General features: G+C 35.4%; 2 protein-coding genes and 1 pseudogene across 2 annotated transcripts; all 3 read left to right on the plus strand.

Annotated features, from left to right (window-relative positions):
• The first annotated feature begins 1,993 nt into the window (after positions 1 to 1,993).
• LOC107594072 (dnaJ homolog subfamily C member 5-like) lies at positions 1,994 to 3,935 on the plus strand. Its single transcript, XM_016284016.1, has 4 exons — positions 1,994 to 2,153; positions 2,273 to 2,329; positions 2,761 to 2,802; positions 2,927 to 3,935. Exons 1-4 carry the CDS (start codon positions 2,015 to 2,017, stop codon positions 2,977 to 2,979), a joined length of 291 nt encoding a protein of 96 aa, XP_016139502.1. The 5' UTR covers positions 1,994 to 2,014; the 3' UTR covers positions 2,980 to 3,935.
• Positions 3,936 to 4,742: 807 nt separating this feature from the next.
• On the plus strand, positions 4,743 to 6,699 carry LOC107594116 (zinc transporter 2-like; annotated as a pseudogene).
• Positions 6,700 to 9,927: 3,228 nt separating this feature from the next.
• fuca2 (alpha-L-fucosidase 2) lies at positions 9,928 to 20,917 on the plus strand. The gene is made up of 7 exons (XM_016284063.1): positions 9,928 to 9,968; positions 10,146 to 10,333; positions 12,094 to 12,433; positions 13,743 to 13,953; positions 19,090 to 19,280; positions 19,403 to 19,508; positions 20,218 to 20,917. Exons 1-7 carry the CDS (start codon positions 9,928 to 9,930, stop codon positions 20,353 to 20,355), a joined length of 1,215 nt encoding a protein of 404 aa, XP_016139549.1. The 3' UTR covers positions 20,356 to 20,917.
• Positions 20,918 to 25,319: the final 4,402 nt, after the last annotated feature.

Raw genomic sequence — 25,319 nt, forward strand, 5'->3', positions numbered from 1 at the left:
TTCGTTGTGAAAGCGAAACTACTTTGTTTGGTCTTCCAAAAGAGGACGATATCTGCTTCGTCATGCCTAGAGCTGATCCGTGCTGGTCGCTGAGGGAATACATCAACTTTCACCGTGGACGAAGCGGAGTCCAGCCCAGGGTCGTCACATGTGGGTGCCGCTCATTCGTCGCATCCGCGGGGCATGCCGTTCTCGACCCCACCGCCTCAGCTCACTCTATCCCGGCCCGATGCAATGCAATGCGTAAAAAGACAGTATAAGTCATTATAATCAGTAATTATGTCCCCACTGGATGCAATAAATGCCTTGTTTGTAATGGGCTTTCATGTTTTTGAATCATCGCTTCAGCCTGACACGGCATCACAATATGGTAAGGGGCGTAACATTTCCGTCACACGCTTGAGGTATTCGGCCAATCACAACACACTGGATAGCTGGCCAATCACAGCACACCTCGCTTTTCAGACCGATGAACTTTGTAAAAATCAACGCGTTTCAAAAAGGTGGGGCGTAGAGGAGAAACAGTAATGTACAGTATGTGGAAAATAATGTGTTTTTTTTTACTTTAAACCGCATAAACACATTTCATTACACCAAATACACAAAATAATGTTCTTTTTAGCAGCGTCATATGACCCCTTTAAAGTGTGTGTGTGTGTTTGTGCAGGCAAGGGAGCTGATGTAATTCTGGACTGTTAGTGGATCTTTTTGGGAGAAGAACATTTGTAGCCTTGCAATAGATGGACGATGGGTGCTTGATGGCATGTTGGGAGGTAAAACAGCAGATGGTGACTTGCTTGGCAAGCTTTTGAGGAAGCGAGGCCATCTCCTTTGCAGTCTCCTCAGATCAAGACGTTTACAGGTTAGACTCAATAATACTAGGACCTTCAGATTGCATTGTTTCTTCATAAATTCACCCAAAAATAAAGATTCTTCCATTATATATTCAAACCTCATGTCACTCCAAACCCTTATGCTGTTTTTTTTGCCTGTTTGAACTCTTTTGATGATGTATAATGAAGGCCAAATAAAGTGCTTTTGCTTTCACCTAGAAACACACAGCGTCTCCCTGACATGCTGCTTCAACACTAACTGCGGTTACTGAAACCACGCCTTCTTTCTTTGCATGAACATTTGGGCGGCATTATGCTAATATTTCCACATAGTGAGGTAGATATGTGGGGGCGTGTTAGAACGAGCCGTTTTAGGGGGGCGTGGCAGAGTCTTAACTTTGATAAAGAATATCTCTTTGGTTTTGAGACTTTAGTCTTTGCAACTTCAGGGATCTTATCTATGCACAATCAGCTTGTAACACTCCACAGACAGGAAAACTTGAAATCGCATAATATGACCCCTTTAATAAACATTCCAGTTTTTTGACAAAATAAGATTGAAGATTTTTTAAATTATATATATATGTATCAGCTTTAATGCACTTACCAAAATAACAAAAACAGCAAATGTCAAAAGTTTTGTTCTAATGACAAAAAGAAGTATTTAGAATGTATCACTTAACTTATAATCTTCAAAGGAGTGGGAAAATATGTTCAAATACTTAATGTCAAAATAAGATTTTTCAAAATTCACAAAATCTGTCATTTTCGGTTGCTTTTTGGATGCCGTAAAATATCCACAGATGCAACAGAAAACATCTGGCTGATGTTTGCATTTTCTTCTGTCACTGGCCATAATTTTAACCTTGAAATCAAGATTAGCCATTAAAAAATGTCTTCAGAATCATTCATGCATATTAAAATCAGCTGAGAATTGAAGAAATAGTTGTAATCTGGCTCAGAGGAAGATAGTAACCATGTCTTTGTGCAGTTTTTGCTGCTAATTAAGCAACAGTACAAGATTCTTCACCTTACAAATGCTTGTTGAAAGCAAAAATGGAATCGGCAGCCCAAAATTAGTAAGAAACAAGTATTAGATTTCATTCAGCAAACACGAAGACGAGCGGTGTAATCGCCTAATTGTTTTCTATTTTTGGGTTCAGGCGCTCCTGGGATTGGGAATGATCTTCACATGTTGCTGCTGCTTTTGCTGCTGTTGTTGCTGTTGCGGTAAATGTGGCGGTTCGGAGAACGAAGACAATGTCCACTGTGTGGATCCAGATGAGCTGGAGGCGGAGATGTCAGAGGAGCAGAACAGAGGTGAGGAGCGGGAGCTCTGGAGACTGCAAACACAAGCTTACCAGATTCTGCCTGTAATTGTTAATAAAGAAGAGAGCACTGTAAATCATGCAAATCACTGTATTTTTTGTGATTTACAGGCAATGACACAGTAATAACAGGACAGCCTATTCCCAGTCCTGCACCTGGAAATTCAGGTGAACAACAAATGTGTTTTTGTGTGATAGATAGATAGATAATAGTAAGATTTTTTCTAATACTTTTATTCAGCAAGGGCACATGAAATTGATCAAAAGTGAAGGTAAAGACATTTGAAAATTAAATTTGCATCACAGGAATAAATTACATTTCGAATTACATTCAAATAGAAAACCGTTATTTTAAAATGTAATATTTTTTCACAATATTACTGTTTTTATCAGTACATTCACTGTATTTTTAATCAAATAAATGCAGCCTTGGTGAGCATGAACAAATAGTAGTGCATAAAAATAGTGGAATTATCATATAAATAGTCAAATTCATCAATCACGAAACACTCATTGAAGTGACGTCTTGCTAATATTGCTAACTCTTCTTATTTTGTTTCTATTATTTTAACTATTACTTTCTTTGTGTTGTTTAACAGGAGACACTGTGATTGTAGGAATGCCTATTCCTAAAAGCTCAGGTGAATATCAGCACTAGTTATTAGCAATAGCACGTTATATTCCGTGTGATGTGATGTACTTTTTGGCAACAAAATGGCATTAAGATTCTGATTCTGAGGGTTATTTTGCTGTGTTATCGTGCAGATGGAGACACTTCTGTACTGATCACTCCAGATGTACATGTGGCACATGAATAGAGCAAACAACAACAACCTCTAGACTTGTTGAGGAGACTGTCTCTTCCCTGTTTCTGGCTGTAGAAATGTGTTCGAGCGTCAGTGGTTTATATTACACAGTGCTTGTGCGGTTTATGCGGCTCATTCTCCACACATAATGCTATTTTTTGTTTACATCATTTTATAATTACCTTTTGGTTGCTTGAATGTCTCATGATTTTTATTGCAGAGACACTTTATTGTAATGCTTCAATGATGCGCCATTTAAAGCAGCTATGTGTAGTTTTGTGTATTTTTGCGACTTTAGAGCCCCCAACAGTTGAGTGAGTCGTAAATATAGCTAAAAACGTACATACAGTTGCTTTAAATGACCTCTAGAGTACAATCAAACATATCTTGCACAACAAAGTCAACCTGAAGTAATACCATAAAAATGTTCTGTTTATATAACAACAGCAGATTAACTGATTTGCTTGATTTATTTTTCTATTTACCATCTCGTACACTGTGTATATGTTAAACCATGCTTTTCCAGTGAAACCTAATACATGCATTTCGTGTGTATTACATCACAGTAATTATTAAGAACATAAAGTTTTTATTGTTAATGCTGTATTTGTACAATGTGAAGTCATTAAGTCTCCAATACATGATAAGGAATAAGTCCAACAGTATTTTTTTATCTGTATATGCACATAAACATTGATAGTTTATCTAACAGACAACTATATGTGGTTTATTTAGCTACCGTTGCAAGCAAACCTTGAAATAACCTAATTTGGTATGATGTAGATTTTTTGAAGATTCAAGCGACTGGTGATAAAGCAGGTGAATGTTTGGTTTATTGTGGTAATATTGCACGGCCTCAGGGATGGTTTTGTCTGAGATTCTGTGTGTAAAAACGTTTTGTTTATAATTGAAATTATATGATTTCTTTGTGGAATTATGAAAGATTAATAAATATAGTCGATTACTGTATCTACTGCTTTTAATGTGAGTTTCTTTGTCAGTTTATGTGAATCTGTACAGCAGTGAAATTTCTCTATGTGCAAGCAAAACAAAATCTGCTTTAAGAACCTTTTGCTAAAGTTCTGCAAACGTTATTTCTGAATGTTCAAAAGGTTTTTTCTCGGTTATGTTAATGTTAGATAAAAACATTAAAGGGGATTTTCAGTTTAGCAGACATTATGGAAATGTTGCTTTTGAAAGTTGTCTAAACCATCTGTAACTTTATGAGATTTGTAAATTATTCCATTCCTTTTTTACTCACAATTTGTACAGTGTCCCAACTTTTTTGGAATTGGGTTTGTAGTAACAGTTAAAAAAAACATTAGAAAACGTCCAACTGAAATGACTCAGAAAAACGTTCCATGGATAATGTTTAAATTGTGTTTTTGTGCTAACGTTTTGATAGCACCACATAACTTTAAACGAACATTCTGTGAACATTACTTGAAGAATGTTTGTTCAAAAATGACCTGTTCTGAGAAGGTTCCCTGTTAGCTGTGATGTCACGTGCAAATGTGAGCATCTGTTTTCCAAACCCTCCAGTTTTTTTCTTTCTTTATCGCTAGTTTTGCAATGTGACCTTGATGAAATCTAAACATGGTTTCACTGCACCGACACATTTTTCTGACATGTTATAGCAGCAGCGTGTGAAACAGCATATGGCTTTAGTCCAACTGCAAACTTGAAGTTTCACATAAGTTTATCTACAGTTTTACAATTTTTGACTTTTTGGCTTGTAAATACAAGCACGATTTTTTTTGTTAATTGTCTCCATAATGAATTTGTAGAACAAGCAGGACAAGACCATGACGGACTCGCTTGAACTTTTGGGGTAAGTCTCTTAAATTCAGTTAACCAATCTGACTTGTTTGAAGTATTTGATCTAGATTTCTTCATTCTGTTTCTTTTAGTCTTCTGGATAATTCAGAGGATGAATGCCTCGGCACTCAGTTTGAGTGTAAACGTGACACTCAAGCGTTACATTGTCACAGCCTGAAAGAAACAGGCTTGAAGCAGCAGGGCAAAACACGGGCCAGGAGGAGGTTACTCATCACATGTGCTGTGTGCTTGATCTTCATGATCGGAGAAGTCATTGGTGAGAATAAAAGGACATGCTCTGTTTAAAGGGTTTAGTCTGCTGTATAACCTGCTGATTGCAAAAGTAAATGGGCATGAACTTACTGTTATCTTTAGATGCATTTAAGACTTGTGTGCTGACGTTCTGCTCTTGCAGGTGGTTACGCTGCTCACAGTCTCGCTATAATGACCGATGCTGCACATCTTCTCACTGACTTTGGCAGCATTTCGATCAGTCTCTTCTCATTGTGGATTTCCTCTAGACCACCGTCCAAACATCTGACCTTTGGATGGCATCGATCAGGTGTGTGTGTGTATATATATATATATATATATATATATGTATATGTACGTACAAAGAAATGCTTACCACGGCTGCATTTATTTGATTATGAATACAGAAAAAACAGTAATACTGTGAAATATTATTGCAATTTAAAATAACTCTTTTCTATTTGAATATTTTTTCAAATGTAATTTATTCCTGTGATCAAAGCTGAATTTTCAGCATCATTACTCCAGTCTTCAGTGTCACATGATCCTTCAGAAATCCTTCTAATATGCCGATTTGATGCTCAAGAAACATTTATTATTATCAACAATGTTTTTGCTGCTTGGTATTTTAGTGGAAAACGTGCTACATTTTTTTCAGGATTTTTTGCTGAATAGAAAGTTCTCAAGAACAACATTTATCTGAAATATAAATCTTTCGTAACATTATAAATGTCTTTACTGTCACTTGTGATCAGTTTAATGCAACCTTGCTCAATAAAAGTGTGAAAAATATGAAGCAGCACAACTGTTTTCAACATTGATGATTATCAGAAATGTTTCATGAGCAGCAAATCAGCATATTAGAATGATTTCTGTGAAGTAATGGCTACTGAAAATTAAAAAATAAATTACATTTTAAAACGGTTATCGCTGTTAAATCGCTGTTATTACTGAATTTTTGATCAAATAATTTCAACCACTTCTCTCAAAAACACGAAAAATCTTAATGATTCCAAACTTTTGCCACATACAGTACATAACTATTCCATCTGTTCCACAGTGTTTCTGTCATTTGTTTCATCCAGAGGTTTTAGGGGCTCTTCTGTCTGTTCTGTCCATCTGGACAGTGACGGTGGTTCTTGTTCTCTTTGCTGTTCAGAGGCTCATCAGTGATGATTATGAGATACACAGTGACGTCATGATGATCACAGCTGCATGTGCTGTAGCGCTCAACATCTTGTGAGTGATGCTATTTGATTTCATTAGTAGTGTTTGTTGGGAAATGGCATCATCTTGTACAGTGTTTTCATGTGTGTTTCCATCAGTTTGGCATTCATTCTCCATCAGTCTCCGGTCCGTCACTCTCACAGTCACGGCCTCACAGAAGAGCACAGGAGCACCAGCGTGAGGGCCGCTTTCATTCACACGCTGGGAGATTTACTGCAGAGTTTAGGTGTGCTGCTGGCTGCCACCATCATCTACTTCAGGGTTTGTACATCATCGTTATTGACATACAAAAGTACTCAGACTTTCACTTGTGTGGATGCTTAGTCACACTTACAAATGTGTGAATGTGATTCATCAGCTCAAGTGTCTCAAATGCTGCAGGATCTTTTCACCTCAACGTTACTTTTCTTCATCATTAGTGCTCAATGTGTTTGAATCAGCTTGTTTTGGTAATTGTTAGTGGATGGATGAAGTCAGTCCTCCTCAAGTCCACACAGATGTAGATAATCAACGTAAATCAGCTTGATCCATTAACTAAAAAATGTTCTGTCAAGTAAACGGCATTTGTTTTTATATTTCATTATTTAATGCAGAAAACTTCTTTAACCTAAAATATTTACTTGAAGTGCCCTTGAGATTTTACGTTAATATTTTAAAGAGGTCATATGATGCAATTTCGAGTTTTCCTTTCTCTTTGGAGTGTTACAAGCTGTTCATGAATAGATGTTCATAAAGTTGCAAAGACTAAAGTCTCAAACCCAAAGAGATATTCTTTACAAAAAGTTAAGACTCGTGCACGCCCACCGGAAATGTCCCCATTTTGGCAAATTCAGACTGAATATTGTTCATGAGTCCAACATCTAGCCACGCAAGAAAACATGCAATCTACCCGAGGGAAGACGTGATGAAAAAGTCAAGTCCTCTTTAGTTAATGTTGTTAAATAGAGAGAAAAAAAACATGTAACATTTATAACTTCTAGCGTAATCTTAACCTTGGATCTCATTATTAAAACACAAAATTACCACACAAAAAAAGAAGTCTCAAAAGCAGCCACTAATAATTCTCCAAGTTCTCTTGAATTGAAAAAATATGCATTTTTATTCATTCATACAGTACATGTTGCAACTAAATTTTAGTTCAAAATTTTAAGTGCCATTGTTTAAAAAATGCTCTATTGACTGACATTTCATAGACATTCAGTTTTCAAATTTTTAAAAAATGTTATGCCATATGTATCTATCTAGCCTATCTTAAAAAATGGTGTTACACTTCATAAAACAGGAAAAAGTTAGAATTAGCAGGAAATCTGACTCTATGTTGCGATTGAACAGGACGTCACGTACATAAATACGTATTTAATTACAAATGATCTAATTAACATGGTGAAATGAACGTTACTTGCAGAAAGACAGCAAAACCACCATAAGCTGACTTGCTTAGCCCGGGCGAAATCATGAAGTCATGATTTTAGTACTGAAGTTTCAGGGTTGCCAGGATATTTAAAAAAGAAGCGCCCAATTGCTGCTAAAAACTACCGCTGGAAAACCGCGGACTTGGCAACACTGCGAAGTTGCGCAGGCGCTGTGAGGGGGGAACAGGGGAACTGAATTCGCCGGAACACCGGTTTCAATGTGGAAGCGTCAGCAGTTTCTGTATTTTAAAGGTTTTTTTGTCATTTAGCAGATGTGCAACCAATCACGTGTTGTGTTTATGTAGATAACAACCCTCTTATGATGCCTGTACAGGACATATAAACAGCTTAACCGGATGTGACGGAATCCCACTAGTATGTGGGGGGGCGGTTTATATCATGAATATTAATTAGGTCACCGCGTTCCAGCCAATCGTCATTTAGAACTACTCGGCGAACGTCGTCGTGGTACGTAATTAATATTCATAAGCCTTCATGCTGGCTTGTTTGCCGGTTTCAATATGTGGAAGCGTCAGCAGGTTTTTTTGTCATTTGGCAGATGTGCAACCAATCACGTGTTGTGTTTATGTAGATAACAACCCTCTTATGATGCCTGTACATACGGTCATTTTTTACAGTGTATATTTTGGGAGTATCTGTACTTTACTTGAGTTTTTATATTTCAGCCAACTTTTACTTTTACTCCACTACATTTCCTAATTAAAATGTATACTTTTACTCCGATACATTTCCCCCGAAGCATATTAGTTACTTACAGTGGTGTATAAAGTACCTGAAAGCCACATTCAAGTAAAAGTGCAGATATCCTACCAGAAAATGACTTTGGTAGAAGTTGAAGTCACCGTTTAGAATATTACTTGCGTAAAAGTCTTAAAGTATGTGATATTTATTGTACGAAAAGTATTTGATAAATCTTAACCCCTGTCACCGTCAGTTGCAGGACTGTAAATTGTTGTAATTTATGAACACTTTGGAATACAGACATAAGTATGGTCTCTTTTTAAAGAAGAAAATCAGCAGATTATCGCAAAAGTTGAATTAAAAAACTTTAAAAATGTAAAAAAAAAATTAAAGTATCAAAAAGTTATGGTAGTTTCAATTTACTGTAAAGAAAATGCACTATATTAATTTTATTTGATATATAATACATATTTTACATAACAGGTTTTACTCTAAAATTGGTATAACATTAAAGCCTTATGTCTAAATAAATTATGTTCCAAATTTGAAGTTGATATGAAAAAAATTGAGGTTCCTGTGAGATTTTATTTAGGGTGTTCTACCACAAACAGCCACCGGGTGCCATCCAAACTATTACATTTTTTTATGCATTGTTCTGTCACAAATGTCTAGATTTCTCTGTCAATATTACTTCTATCTCAAATTAACTGAGACCTTTCCAATGATATGTTTTTTGTCAAGATTATAAAAAGTTTTGATTGTAAAAGAGCGTAATACATTTTGTAATATGACACTTGACACCGCCCACCAAAAGATTTTAAAGTACCATTTCCATGGTAACGCAATGTCCGATTTCAAAAAGGTTTGCACAGGATGAATCTTGGGCTTCTAAGCTTTTTCAAATGATATATGATTTATGATGATTACTAAAAGACTTGATAGAGAAAAAAGGCAACAACAAAAGAGTGCCAAGCGTCAATGAAAGACACTACTGAATGAAGTGCTTCTTATTCTTACCCAACAATGCAAAATGGAAGAAAGAGTTCAAACTGAACACAATCTTGCTACTCAAGCTGTGTATGAACATTTTATGTATATTATTTATTTGATTCTTTTCCATTTTGCATTTACTTGTACTTTTACTTTCAATACTTAAGTATGTTTAAGATTTGTTAATACTGTTCGTACTTTAAGACTTTTACTCAAGTAATATTCTAAAGGGTGACTTCAACTTCTACCAAAGTCATTTTCTGGTAGGATATCTGTACTTTTACTTGAGTATGGCTTTCAGGTACTTTATACACCACTGAAAACATGAAAATATAATCACCACAAAAAAAAGTGACTATTTTCATGCAGTTATACACATTTCCACATGCCTTCTCTAGACATTTTACTTTTGGGTTTTATAGCAAAACACTGTAATACAAAAGTAATCTAACCTTAATTAAAGTAAAATGCCAGTGATGTGTGAAATACATTTTTTCCTCATTACAGTAGTAAGAATTAGATTTTATGCATTACATTGTGCATAACATTCATAAAAATAATGTCAGAATGCAATGCAAAATATCCAAATGGTCCTACAAAGTAAGCTACATTTTCTTTAATCAAACTATAATTTTCCTATTTATTTCAAGGTAAAAATAGCCTTGACAGGTACACTTTTGTAAAAAGGAGCCGTTTCAGTGGAGGCTGGTCACTTTGTCTATGTTTCTATTTATATATTTGAGGTTAATTGTACTTAATAGTTTTGTTTTCCAACAGGTGGTATTGGCAGGGCCAGAAACTCCCGTCTTATGTGAAGTTTATGGAGCAGAATTACCCACCCGGCTTCACCTACGCAAAATTTGCTCCTCAGTTCCGTGCTGAATTCTTTGATCCTAAAGATTGGGTTGACATTTTTGCCTCGTCTGGAGCCAAATATATTGTCCTCACAACCAAACATCATGAAGGTTTGCACCAACTGCAGTGTATCTGTCAACTGTAATTAGTTTACATAGTTACAATGTAATAATTGTTGTAAGAAAAATACTGTAAATAAAGTCTACGGAAAAACCATAAGATAATTTACCATATACAATGAAAATGGTAAAACAGTAAATGGTTTAACATTGCATTCTATGTAATTTTACTCTAAAATACTGCCACATTTTCGTTTTTTGGAAGTAAGCACTATGAATTATGAATTATACAATTTATACTTATTGACATTTCAAGGAGTCATCTCAGGACAATCAAATAAATTATATAGAAAATATAGGACAGAGAAGATGCATAATTTTGTCATGAATGCACAATAATATATATATATATTTTACTTTTGAACGGCAGTGTGTGTGTATATATATATATATATATATACACATTTATATATATATATACACTGCCGTTCAAAAGTTTGGGATCAGTAAGATTTTTATTACTTTTTAAAGAAGTCTCTTATGCTCACCAAGACTGCACATACAGAAAAACAGTAATATTGTGAAATATTATTACAATTTAAAATAACAGTGTTCTATTTTAATATACTTTAAAATATAATTTATTGCTGTGATCAATGTTGAATTTTCAGCATCATTCCTCCAGTCTTCAGTGTCACATGATCCTTCAGAATCATTCTAATATGCTGATTTTTTTCTAAAAACAGTTTTTGGTGCTTAATGTTTTTTTGGAACCTGTGATACTTTTTTCAGGATTATTTGATGAATAAAAAGAACAGCATTTCTGTCAGGACCACTATCGTCAAAGATGATTGACAATTAGCATACAGTTTGGATTGGCGGTATGGTTCTGTTCTGGGCAAGAACTCCCTGCGCATTCATGCAGCCTAGCATGGATGAGAGCAGGGAGAGCAGCGATAACCCCCCCAGGGTAAACAGAACAGAACCAACATAAATTTATTGCAGATATTGTTAAAGTTCAATAATTTTATGTACACATTTTAGAATGAGTCTGATTCAAAGGAGAATCAGAAGGCTGAATCCTGACTGACAGAGGAGGAGCTGGGGATGGAGGAGGGTAATTAGCTATTGAGCAATGTGAAAACTGCTGATAATACTGAGGGACCTTATATATGAATGCTTAGATAGATGTCGTATTCCTATAGGTAGATGGGGATCAGCTGAGAGTCAGCTGATGCGAGCTTGACTAACATAACCTGCCAGAACTAACGCTACGCTTGATTTATTCAAAATAGAAACCTTTTGTAACAATATAATTTTTCACTGTCACTTTTTATCAATTTTACACATCCTTGCTGAATAAAACTTTTGAATGGTAGTGTATATTGTTACAAAAGATTTCTATTTTAAGTAAATGCTGTTCTTTTTGTACTTTTTATTCATCAAAGAATCCTGAAAAAGTATCACAGGTTCCAAAAAAAAAAAGTTTCCAACATTGATAATATTTCGGAAGGATCATGTGACAATGAAGACTGAAATTTCAGCATTGCATCACAGGAATAAATTCTATTTTACATTATATTCACATAAACAACACATATTTATAATTTTAATAATATTTCACAAATTTCACAATATTACTGTTTTTTTCTGTATTTTTGATCAAATAAATGCAGACTTGATGAGCATAAGAGACTTCTTTAAAAAGTAATAAAAATCGTTCTGATCCCAAACTTTTGAACGGCAGTGTATATATATAACCCAAACATGCTTTTGTGAGATTCACCCACAAATATGTTTCAAATCCTCAGGGTTTACATTATGGGGCTCGAAGTACTCGTGGATGTGGAACGCAGTGGATGTCGGGCCGAAGCGGGATCTGGTGGATGAGATCGCCACCGCTCTGCGGGCACACAGTGATTTGCGTCTGGGTCTCTACCACTCTTTATTTGAGTGGTTTAACCCTCTGTACAAAGCTGATGCTGACAAGTCCTTCAATACCAGTGTGTTTCCTACCACAAAGACCCTGCCCGAACTGTTCGAGATCGTCAACAAGTACAAACCTGAGGTGCTGTGGTCTGATGGTGACGGAGATGCGCCCGACTCTTACTGGAACAGCACAGGGTTCCTCGCCTGGCTTTATAACGAGAGGTAAGGCCACATAAACGGAAGTGTCGTTCATAGTTACACAGCGAGGTTGAAACCGAGAAGCCAACAGATAGAGAAAAATATCCAATTCAAAGTCTATTTCCTTTAACCCACTGCAATTCTGGTGTAATTGTGACCCTTGTGGTCAATACAGCCCATAGACAATAAGCGTAACATTTTTTGAGAGGATTTCATTGTATTAGATGATATTCACCTCTAAATTATGCACCATTTATTTCTATATAAAATAATACAAATATTAGAAAACAAATTAATATATATATATATATATATATATATATATTATATTATTATTATTATTATGTTTTTTTAATTTATTAATACTGTGTTAAAGTTAAAAATAGGTAGCAACGTTATTTAAAATCCATTGCATTGAAAGCAGATTGATGGGAATAAAATAAAGAAAATCATGTCATACAATGGTATAACCTCTAGATTGCAATTCTGGTGTAATTGTGACCCTTGTGGTCAATACAGCCCATAGACAATAAGCGTAACATTTTTTGAGAGGATTTCATTGTATTAGATGATATTCACCTCTAAATTATGCATTCTATATTTCTATATAAAATAATACAAATATTAGAAAACAAATTAATATATATATATATATATATATATATATATATATATATATATTATATTATTATTATGTTTTTTTAATTTATTAATACTGTGTTAAAGTTAAATAGGTAGCAACGTTATTTAAAATCCATTGCATTGAAAGCAGATTGATGGGAATAAAATAAAGAAAATCATGTCATACAATGGTATAACCTCTAGCTGCCTGTATGACCCTATGAAATACATATATGTAATTTTATAATTACTTTTATTAGGTTTTGCATTGTATTTGGATATTTAGACATGATCAAAGACTACGTCATCCTTTCTGATTTGTAAATTGTACCCCAAAAATTGCCATATTTCCCATTAATTTCCCCATTTTATTTTAAGAAATTGGCACAATTTACAAATGTTTGTATTCATATAGCAAGTTTAATACCACTTTGATGTAAAAAAAAACATTATCCTGTTTTAAAATGATCACCAGAACGTAGCCTCAGAAAAATCAATCACTGATAAAACTCTACTGTAAAACCATTATGTTTTGTGATTTACATGAACTAAAAGATCCTTAATTTAGATTTTATCTTGGATCTTGCTTTGTAAATTTGCTAGATCATAAATATAATCGTAGAGAATGGAAACCGGTTACATACTGGAACTTTCTAAGTGAAGGTGTCTTTGCTGTCATGTAGCCGAACCGATGGCTAATGTGTGTTTTCAGCCCTGTGCGTGACACTGTTGTGACCAATGACCGCTGGGGATGTGGAACTATATGTAAGCATGGCGGATATTACACCTGCTCAGATCGCTACAACCCCGGACACCTGCTGAAACACAAGTGGGAGAACTGCATGACCATTGACAAGAAGTCATGGGGGTACAGGAGAGACACCAACTTCAGCGACTTCCTCACCATTGAGCAGCTGATAGCAGTGAGTTTACTTTTACATTCACTCAGATGCTTATGTGCGAGAGTGACTTACACATGAGGAATGCTGCAGCAAGCCAGTGTCTTTCTTGAGCTACAGTACATTTTAATTTTTAATGCCTGGATCCATTTGTAATTGTGATGTATTGAGGAAATTAGTTAGTACAGTTGAGGTCATTTTACTGTAACATGCTGTAAGAACCTCTACAAGGGCAAGAAGAAAGTAACATTTGTGTAATCATTTTTAGAAACCATATGAAACATCATTGTTATTATTGCTTATACTTCAAACGGCGTGATAATAACCATGTATCTGCAGCAATAGTAAACGGTCATCAACATTATGGCTTTCGTATTCCAGACTACTGTTCCATCTTTTTAACTTATAAATAAACAATAAACTTAAATTAAACTGAAACTTCAAATGGTGTGTGAGTATATTGTGGGTATCATAATATCATTAAGGCTTGGGTGTGCCTCTTTTTCCAGTAAAAAACTGCTTAGCAACCACACACAATCCCCTAGCAACCGTATATCAGTGTATTAACAACCATTTAGAGCATTGTGGTAGAGAAATAAAAGGTTAGAAAGTGAATTCACATAGGTTATTATTTTCTATTGTTTTTTTTATTATATATATATATATATATATATATATATATATATATATATATATATATTATATTATTATTATGTTTTTTTAATTTATTAATACTGTGTTAAAGTTAAATAGGTAGCAACGTTATTTAAAATCCATTGCATTGAAAGCAGATTGATGGGAATAAAATAAAGAAAATCATGTCATACAATGGTATAACCTCTAGCTGCCTGTATGACCCTATGAAATACATATATGTAATTTTATAATTACTTTTATTAGGTTTTGCATTGTATTTGGATATTTAGACATGATCAAAGACTACGTCATCCTTTCTGATTTGTAAATTGTACCCCAAAAATTGCCATATTTCCCATTAATTTCCCCATTTTATTTTAAGAAATTGGCACAATTTACAAATGTTTGTATTCATATAGCAAGTTTAATACCACTTTGATGTAAAAAAAAACATTATCCTGTTTTAAAATGATCACCAGAACGTAGCCTCAGAAAAATCAATCACTGATAAAACTCTACTGTAAAACCATTATGTTTTGTGATTTACATGAACTAAAAGATCCTTAATTTAGATTTTATCTTGGATCTTGCTTTGTAAATTTGCTAGATCATAAATATAATCGTAGAGAATGGAAACCGGTTACATACTGGAACTTTCTAAGTGAAGGTGTCTTTGCTGTCATGTAGCCGAACCGATGGCTAATGTGTGTTTTCAGCCCTGTGCGTGACACTGTTGTGACCAATGACCGCTGGGGATGTGGAACTATATGTAAGCATGGCGGATATTACACCTGCTCAGATCGCTACAACCCCGGACACCTGCTGAAACACAAGTGGGAGAACTGCATGACCATTGACAAGAAGTCATGGGGGTACAGGAGAGACACCAACTTCAGCGACTTCCTCACCATTGAGCAGCTGATAGCAGTGAGTTTACTTTTACATTCACTCAGATGCTTATGTGCGAGAGTGACTTACACATGAGGAATGCTGCAGCAAGCCAGTGTCTTTCTTGAGCTACAGTACATTTTAATTTTTAATGCCTGGATCCATTTGTAATTGTGATGAACTTTGTGATGTATTGAGGAAATTAGTTAGTACAGTTGAGGTCATTTTACTGTAACATGCTGTAAGAACCTCTACAAGGGCAAGAAGAAAGTAACATTTGTGTAATCATTTTTAGAAACCATATGAAACATCATTGTTATTATTGCTTATACTTCAAACGGCGTGATAATAACCATGTATCTGCAGCAATAGTAAACGGTCATCAACATTATGGCTTTCGTATTCCAGACTACTGTTCCATCTTTTTAACTTATAAATAAACAATAAACTTAAATTAAACTGAAACTTCAAATGGTGTGTGAGTATATTGTGGGTATCATAATATCATTAAGGCTTGGGTGTGCCTCTTTTTCCAGTAAAAAACTGCTTAGCAACCACACACAATCCCCTAGCAACCGTATATCAGTGTATTAACAACCATTTAGAGCATTGTGGTAGAGAAATAAAAGGTTAGAAAGTGAATTCACATAGTTTAAGAAAATATATTGTCCAGGCATATGCTAATGTGAAAAGCTTTGGGTCTTTTTTGTTCACCAAGGCTGCATTTATTTGATCAAAAATACTGTTAAAACAGTAATATTGTGGAAATATTATTAGAATTTAAAATAACTGTTTTATATTTAAATATATTTTAAAATGGACTTTATTCCTGTGGTACAAAGCTGAATTTTCAGCATCAATACTCCAGTCTTCAGTGTCACATGATCCTTCAGAAATCATTCTAATATGCCGATTTGCTGCTCAAGAAACATATGCTGAAAATAGTTGTGCTGTTTAATATCTGAAACAGTTTCAGGGTTCTTTGATGAATGGAAAGTTAAAAAAAATTGAAATCTCTTGTAACATTATAAATGTCTTTCCTCTCACATCATTGAATAAAAGTGTTTCATAAAAATAAATCTTACTGAGCCCAAACCTTTGAACGCTAGTGTATCTATGCAAAATCTGAGCATTGAGAAGTCCCCTGCTTATCTTTCAGTCTCTTGTTGAGACCGTGTCCTGCGGGGGGAATTTGCTGTTGAACGTGGGTCCCACACACGCCGGCCGCATCGTGCCCATCTTTGAGGAGCGTCTGCGACAGATGGGCAAGTGGCTCAAGGTCAACGGAGAGGCCATTTACAACAGCAGCGCATGGAGAGTTCAGAACGACACTGTCACTCCTGGAGTTTGGTCAGTTACATTATCATGTACTGTTACATACTGAGCAAAGGTCTGTGTTTCATTTCATGCTTTTATCTTTTTCACCTTTATTTGCTTTTTAATGAAAGTATGGTTTTGTTTTGTCATAACAGGTATACATGGAATCAGAAGAATACAATCTATGCTATTTTCCTTTCATGGCCCGCTGATGGTTATATTGTTCTGAGCGACCCAGTTGTATCATTGTCTAAGACGCAGGTATATTATATTATATATTGTGTATATATATATATATATATATATATATATATATATATATATATATATATATATATATTATATTATTATTATTATTATGTTTTTTTAATTTATTAATACTGTGTTAAAGTTAAAAATAGGTAGCAACGTTATTTAAAATCCATTGCATTGAAAGCAGATTGATGGGAATAAAATAAAGAAAATCATGTCATACAATGGTATAACCTCTAGCTGCCTGTATGACCCTATGAAATACATATATGTAATTTTATAATTACTTTTATTAGGTTTTGCATTGTATTTGGATATTTAGACATGATCAAAGACTACGTCATCCTTTCTGATTTGTAAATTGTACCCCAAAAATTGCCATATTTCCCATTAATTTCCCCATTTTATTTTAAGAAATTGGCACAATTTACAAATGTTTGTATTCATATAGCAAGTTTAATACCACTTTGATGTAAAAAAAAACATTATCCTGTTTTAAAATGATCACCAGAACGTAGCCTCAGAAAAATCAATCACTGATAAAACTCTACTGTAAAACCATTATGTTTTGTGATTTACATGAACTAAAAGATCCTTAATTTAGATTTTATCTTGGATCTTGCTTTGTAAATTTGCTAGATCATAAATATAATCGTAGAGAATGGAAACCGGTTACATACTGGAACTTTCTAAGTGAAGGTGTCTTTGCTGTCATGTAGCCGAACCGATGGCTAATGTGTGTTTTCAGCCCTGTGCGTGACACTGTTGTGACCAATGACCGCTGGGGATGTGGAACTATATGTAAGCATGGCGGATATTACACCTGCTCAGATCGCTACAACCCCGGACACCTGCTGAAACACAAGTGGGAGAACTGCATGACCATTGACAAGAAGTCATGGGGGTACAGGAGAGACACCAACTTCAGCGACTTCCTCACCATTGAGCAGCTGATAGCAGTGAGTTTACTTTTACATTCACTCAGATGCTTATGTGCGAGAGTGACTTACACATGAGGAATGCTGCAGCAAGCCAGTGTCTTTCTTGAGCTACAGTACATTTTAATTTTTAATGCCTGGATCCATTTGTAATTGTGATGTATTGAGGAAATTAGTTAGTACAGTTGAGGTCATTTTACTGTAACATGCTGTAAGAACCTCTACAAGGGCAAGAAGAAAGTAACATTTGTGTAATCATTTTTAGAAACCATATGAAACATCATTGTTATTATTGCTTATACTTCAAACGGCGTGATAATAACCATGTATCTGCAGCAATAGTAAACGGTCATCAACATTATGGCTTTCGTATTCCAGACTACTGTTCCATCTTTTTAACTTATAAATAAACAATAAACTTAAATTAAACTGAAACTTCAAATGGTGTGTGAGTATATTGTGGGTATCATAATATCATTAAGGCTTGGGTGTGCCTCTTTTTCCAGTAAAAAACTGCTTAGCAACCACACACAATCCCCTAGCAACCGTATATCAGTGTATTAACAACCATTTAGAGCATTGTGGTAGAGAAATAAAAGGTTAGAAAGTGAATTCACATAGTTTAAGAAAATATATTGTCCAGGCATATGCTAATGTGAAAAGCTTTGGGTCTTTTTTGTTCACCAAGGCTGCATTTATTTGATCAAAAATACTGTTAAAACAGTAATATTGTGGAAATATTATTAGAATTTAAAATAACTGTTTTATATTTAAATATATTTTAAAATGGACTTTATTCCTGTGGTACAAAGCTGAATTTTCAGCATCAATACTCCAGTCTTCAGTGTCACATGATCCTTCAGAAATCATTCTAATATGCCGATTTGCTGCTCAAGAAACATATGCTGAAAATAGTTGTGCTGTTTAATATCTGAAACAGTTTCAGGGTTCTTTGATGAATGGAAAGTTAAAAAAAATTGAAATCTCTTGTAACATTATAAATGTCTTTCCTCTCACATCATTGAATAAAAGTGTTTCATAAAAATAAATCTTACTGAGCCCAAACCTTTGAACGCTAGTGTATCTATGCAAAATCTGAGCATTGAGAAGTCCCCTGCTTATCTTTCAGTCTCTTGTTGAGACCGTGTCCTGCGGGGGGAATTTGCTGTTGAACGTGGGTCCCACACACGACGGCCGCATCGTGCCCATCTTTGAGGAGCGTCTGCGACAGATGGGCAAGTGGCTCAAGGTCAACGGAGAGGCCATTTACAACAGCAGCGCATGGAGAGTTCAGAACGACACTGTCACTCCTGGAGTTTGGTCAGTTACATTATCATGTACTGTTACATACTGAGCAAAGGTCTGTGTTTCATTTCATGCTTTTATCTTTTTCACCTTTATTTGCTTTTTAATGAAAGTATGGTTTTGTTTTGTCATAACAGGTATACATGGAATCAGAAGAATACAATCTATGCTATTTTCCTTTCATGGCCCGCTGATGGTTATATTGTTCTGAGCGACCCAGTTGTATCATTGTCTAAGACGCAGGTAATGTATACTGTAGATATAAAAAATAATCAAAATTTAACAATTGATTGTTCGCTAAGCACCTACCTTTAAATGTTAGCAGCCAACCCTACCTTAGTCACAGTAATGATTGCTTTTATTCAACAAGGATGCATTAAAATGATCAGAAGTGACAGTAAAGACATTTATAATGTAACAAAAGATTTCTATTTCAAACAAATGCCATTCTTTTGAACTTTCTATGCATGAAATAATCCTGAAAAAGTGTTTCCACGAAAATCTGAAGCAGCACAACTGTTTTCAACACTGATAATAATCAGAAATATTTCTTGAGCAGCAAATATTAGAATTTTCTCATTCTTAGATTTAGAAAATTAGAATGATTTCTGAAGGATCACGTGACACTGAAGACTGGAGTAATGATGCTGAAAATCCAGCTTTGATCACACGAATAAATTCTATTTGAACATAAATGACAATAGAACATAGTTATTTTAAATTATAATAATATTTGACAATATAAATGTTTTAAAGCCTTGTCGAGCATAGAAGACTTCTTGCAAAAACATAAAAAAATTAGTTTGAGAAGTGTATGTCCCGATTCTGATTGAGTCTCTCAGTTTTTATCAAATGACTGTGCATTATTTATTTAATTATTCAGAACTGATTAATGCAGAAGTTTCAGGACATTCACACTATTTTCTTGTTTCAAAACTAATTTCCAAATCAGGTGGTGATGCTTGGATATCAGTCCCTCTCGTGGGAGTCCATGAAACCCACTGGTCTAAAGGTTCGTCTGCCCCAGCTGGCCCCCAGTCAGATGCCCTGCTCCTGGGCTTGGACCCTGCGACTGACTGGTGCGGTGTAGCCAGAGGATGGCGCCACATTTAGCACATGACTGAAGGGACTATTGGTTTTTTATCCACACATTTTACATTTAAATAACCCCTGTGATTACATGTCCGTCTGGTGTTTGTCATATGCTTAAAGACAAACCATTTGCAAATTCAGCAGTCAACAACATTGCTGAGCATTTTCTCCTTAAAACTTTGGTGTACCAAGACCGTCTCAAAAACCCAGTTTGAAGCCACCCCTGTTTTCTAAGTCACAAACATGTAACCAATCCCGTCAGCCTGTGGGGTGGGGCTTTTCATATTATTATCGCCACTGGTCATAGGTTTCTATTTACAGTGTGTTTTTGCAGCGTTGAGCAGTGTAGCCATAGACATATCTGTTGATTTCATGATTGCAATAGCCAATCAGAGTTAATTAAGTTAGACAGAATCCACTCACCATTCAAAACACTGGAGTTTTGTTCAGTACTGAGTTCTGCATGCTCTGAATCTGCTCAATATTACAAAATAGTAGACGCGATGTAATTAAAGCGATAGTTCACCTAAAAATTACTCACCCTCATGTCGTTCCAAACCCGTAGCTTCATAAAATTATGGTTGAACTACTGATGTCACATGGACTATTTTAACGATGTCCTTACTGCGTTTCTGGGCCTTGAACGTGGTAGTTCCCTTGCTGTCTATGCAGGGTTAGAAAGCTCTCGGATTTCATCAAGAATATCTTAATTTGTGTTCTGAAGATGAACAAACGTCTTACGGGTTTGGAACGTCACATGAGGGTGAGTAATTACAGAATTTTCATTTTTGGGTGAACTATCCCTTTAAGAAATTAATTGTGCAATTAGCTCATCACAAAAAAAGGCATTCCATGAATACTAAATGAGGTAAGGGTATAGAGTTCCATTCAAAAAAAAAAAAGAAATTATTTTCATGGGAACAAAAACTTTTTAATATGTCATTTTGATTATCAAAGAGTTTTAAGGGATGAAATTAGTGACTGCAGGGGGACTTTAAAAAATAAGGTTACAAAAATAATATATATTTAAAATGTACATCTTTATGAACGAATTCTATTGTTTAATTGTTGCGTAGTGTCTCCTGGTATGGGACGCAAACTGGAGAGGTGTGCTGCTACTTTGCTAAATGATCAGAAGTGAGCGTTTTTGCCTGGCAGACATTAAAACAACTGAAAAAAACCCTGTTTTTGCAGCACCTATTGTTTGTTTTAATTATTGTTTATGCTGTTACATTTTGAATTTCTAAAAAAACACTTTTTTATCATTAATGATATTTAGAATCGAAAATACACTGGCAAATAAAGCACCTTAAACATGCACTATATTAAAAAACAAATAAATAAAAACTAAGGTCTTAATCTGAAGCCAGCTGTCTTTTGAAAACAACATTTTCATATTATGAGATAAATTGATATTTTGTTTATTTGCATAATTCTTTTTCAAAATGAATAAACAGATATATGAAGTTTAGCATCACAGTGTCTGGTTGTAAATCATTTTTTTTGTATTCCAGAACATCCATAAAAACAGGTGAGCAAAATATTTAAATAATTATATAATATTTTATCGTATAATATTTTATGTTAGTGTCTCAGATAAAGCACTTAGATAAAGATGATTATTTATTATTCACTGAAAAATAATATATTAATATTTTGATTTATATTTTAAATTATATTTTTATTATATGATATTTTTATATTGTCTGTTTTGTTTAAGCTTTAATAGATTTTTGTGGTTTTTTATTCATTAGGGGGGTTCATTATTTTTTCAGTTTTAGTTATAGGAAATGTATTACTTCAACTTTAATTTTATTTTAGTTCGTTGCCAAGGCAACATTTCTATCTCATTTTAATGTATTTTTTTATATATTTTGTTTTAGCTTTATTTAAATATACACATTTTTTTAATAGTTTTTGTTAACAGCAGTTAACTATAACAGCATGGGGTCTTACTTATCTAGCTTATGTTCGTTTGAATAAAGCAGTGTGTGGCAGCCTGAGCTACCCATAATGCTCTGCTCATGGCCATCTTTGGAATCGGAGAGCATCACATGCTGCACACGTGCCACTGCTCCCATATCAGAAACTCCCTATCTGAGTTATTCAGGCCAGCTGTGCCAAGAATAGTCCTGCACTGTTTATGAACATCACAGCCGCTTTGACTCACTCTGCTGGGGGAAAAATTCACAATTAGCAACACAATGTTCCCCTTACATGTGAGATTCCCTTTTTGGCCCGTTTTCCATCTTTCATCATGCTTTCCAAATGCAAGTGTGTGTGTGTGTGTGTGTGTGTGTTTTGGCAGGTGTCTGGAGCGGGGTGAGCCTGCCACTGGGAGGTAAAGTAGGAAGGACCTTTGGGCTTCCAGAGCCAATCTTCCATTACGTGTAGTACAACAGAATGAGGGGGTCTGCGAGGGGATTTCGTCCTGCTTTCTGCATGTGCACTACATGTGCTGCACTCTCAGAAAAAAAAGATACAAAGCTGTCACTGGGCCGGAACTCTAAGGTACAAAAGCTAAAAGGTACATCTTTGTATCTTATTACTCCTAAATGGAACATATTAGTACCTTAAAGATACATATTAATACTTTAAAAGTACATATTAGTACCTTTTGAAAGGGTCCCACCCCAGTGACAGTTTTTCTGTTCATAACACAATTAGATGCAGTGCCATTATTAGATGTACAGAAAAGTCAATCTGGTTGCTTAACAAATCATATAATGTGTCATAACAGGGGATGCATTATGCATTATTTTTTAAAGTTCAGCCTTACATAAAAAATGTTAGTCTTTAGTTACTGACCCTCAATATTCCTTAAATTGTTTAATTCGACTGGAAACTAAAAAGTTAACTAAAACATAAAAAAACACGTTTGTTTGTTGAAATAAAATAAATGTTAAAGGGGTGGTTCACTGTTTTTTTCTAGGCTTGATTGTGTTTATGGGGTTCAGTCTAACATGTGTTAATGCTTCGTTTTTAAAAAAATGCATTATTTTTCACATAATTGACCTTTAGTCCACACCGCTCTCTGTCCCTTCTCTGAGAAACACACTGATCATGTCCTTCTTTTATGAAGCCCCTCCCTCAGAAATAGACGATGGGCTCTGATTGGTTATCTAGCCCAGTGTGTTGGGATTGGCAAAACCGCCTCTAGTGCGCATTTGAACGACCAGCCCCTCACCTCAGCTGCATATGCTCCGGTTGTATTGTAAACAATGGCGACGATAAAGGGGTCATATGATGCAGTGTTAATGCTTCGTTTTTAAAAAAATGCATTATTTTTCACATAATTGACCTTTAGTCCACACCGCTCTCTGTCCCTTCTCTGAGAAACACACTGATCATGTCCTTCTTTTATGAAGCCCCTCCCTCAGAAATAGACGATGGGCTCTGATTGGTTATCTAGCCCAGTGTGTTGGGATTGGCAAAACCGCCTCTAGTGCGCATCTGAACGACCAGCCCCTCACCTCAGCTGCATATGCTCCGGTTGTATTGTAAACAATGGCGACGATAAAGGGGTCATATGATGCGATTTCAATTTTTCCTTTCTCTTTGGAGTGTTACAAGCTGTTCGTGAATAGATAAGATCCCTAAAGTTGCAAAGACTAAAGTCTCAAACCCAAAGAGATATTCTTTATAAAAGTTTAAACACGCCCCAACATGTCTACATCACTGTGTGGGAAGATTTGCATAACACGCCCAAATGTTCAAGCAAAGACAGAAGGCGTAACTTTCATTCTTGCTCTAGTATTGTTGCTGCCTCTGCCGCCATGTTGTGGAGACGCTGTGTGTTTCGTTGTGAAAGCGAAACTACTTTGTTTGGTCTTCCTACAGAGGGCACGACTAGAAATCAGTGGTTAAGTTGTATTTACAACACTGTTCCAGAACAGTTCAAACCAAATATTTGTGTGTGTGCAATGCATTTAACAGAGGACTGTTTCCTGATCCTACAATGCCGGCTGTTCTGACTCCCAACCTAAGTATGCTTTCATATTTAAAGAATTTGCCACTGACAATAGAAAGACAGTATAAGTCATTATAATCAGTAATTATGTCCCCACTGGATGCAACAAATGCCTCTTTTATAATGGGTTTTATTGGTTTTGTCTCGTCGCGCCGGTACACTGCATCACAGTATGGTAAGGGTAGGGCTGGGCGATAATTTGATAACGATAATTATCACGATATAATTTTACTTGAGAAAACTATATGAGGAGTTCGACAAATGTTCCATATAATGTTTATGCACCAAAAGTGGAATGAAACAGCGCGACTCATTTGAATCGCGCCACACGGACCGTTTATCCGCACGGATCAAAGGTCAAACTGCCGCACGGCACGAGCTCACTAGAGCAGATGTGTTTACGTTACTCGGTCACACGAGCATTAAAGGGGTCATATGATGTTGCTAAAAAGAACATTATTTTGTGTATTTGGTGTAATGAAATGTTTTTGCGTTTTAAGGTTAAAAAACACATTATTTTCCACATACTGTACATTATTGTTTCTCCTCTATGCCCCGCCTTTCTGAAACGCGTCGATTTTTACAAAGCTCATCGGTCTGAAAAGCGAGGTGTGCTCTGATTGGCCAGCTATCCAGTGTGATGTGATTGGCCGAATTCCTCAAGCGTGTGACGGAAATGTTACGCCCCTTACCATCCTCTCCGGCCGGAGCGACGAGACATAAACATGAAAACCCATTATAAACGAGGCATTTGTTGCATCCAGTGGGGACATAATTACTGATTATAATGACTTATACTGTCTTTTTTTCGCGTTGCGTTGCATCGCGCCGCGTAAAGATAAAACCATGTCTGCATTTGTGATTGGAGAAATGACAAACAGCAAGTGCTACTCTACACTGCTCGCGTTTGAATCATCAGTGGCAAATCCGTAAAATGAAAACGTCAGAACAGCCGGCATTGTAGTCTACTCTCCCAGGATCAGGAAACAGTC

Source organism: Sinocyclocheilus grahami, unplaced genomic scaffold, assembly GCF_001515645.1.
Source record: "Sinocyclocheilus grahami isolate Dianchi unplaced genomic scaffold, SAMN03320097.WGS_v1.1 scaffold179.1, whole genome shotgun sequence".
Lineage (NCBI taxonomy): Eukaryota > Metazoa > Chordata > Actinopteri > Cypriniformes > Cyprinidae > Sinocyclocheilus > Sinocyclocheilus grahami.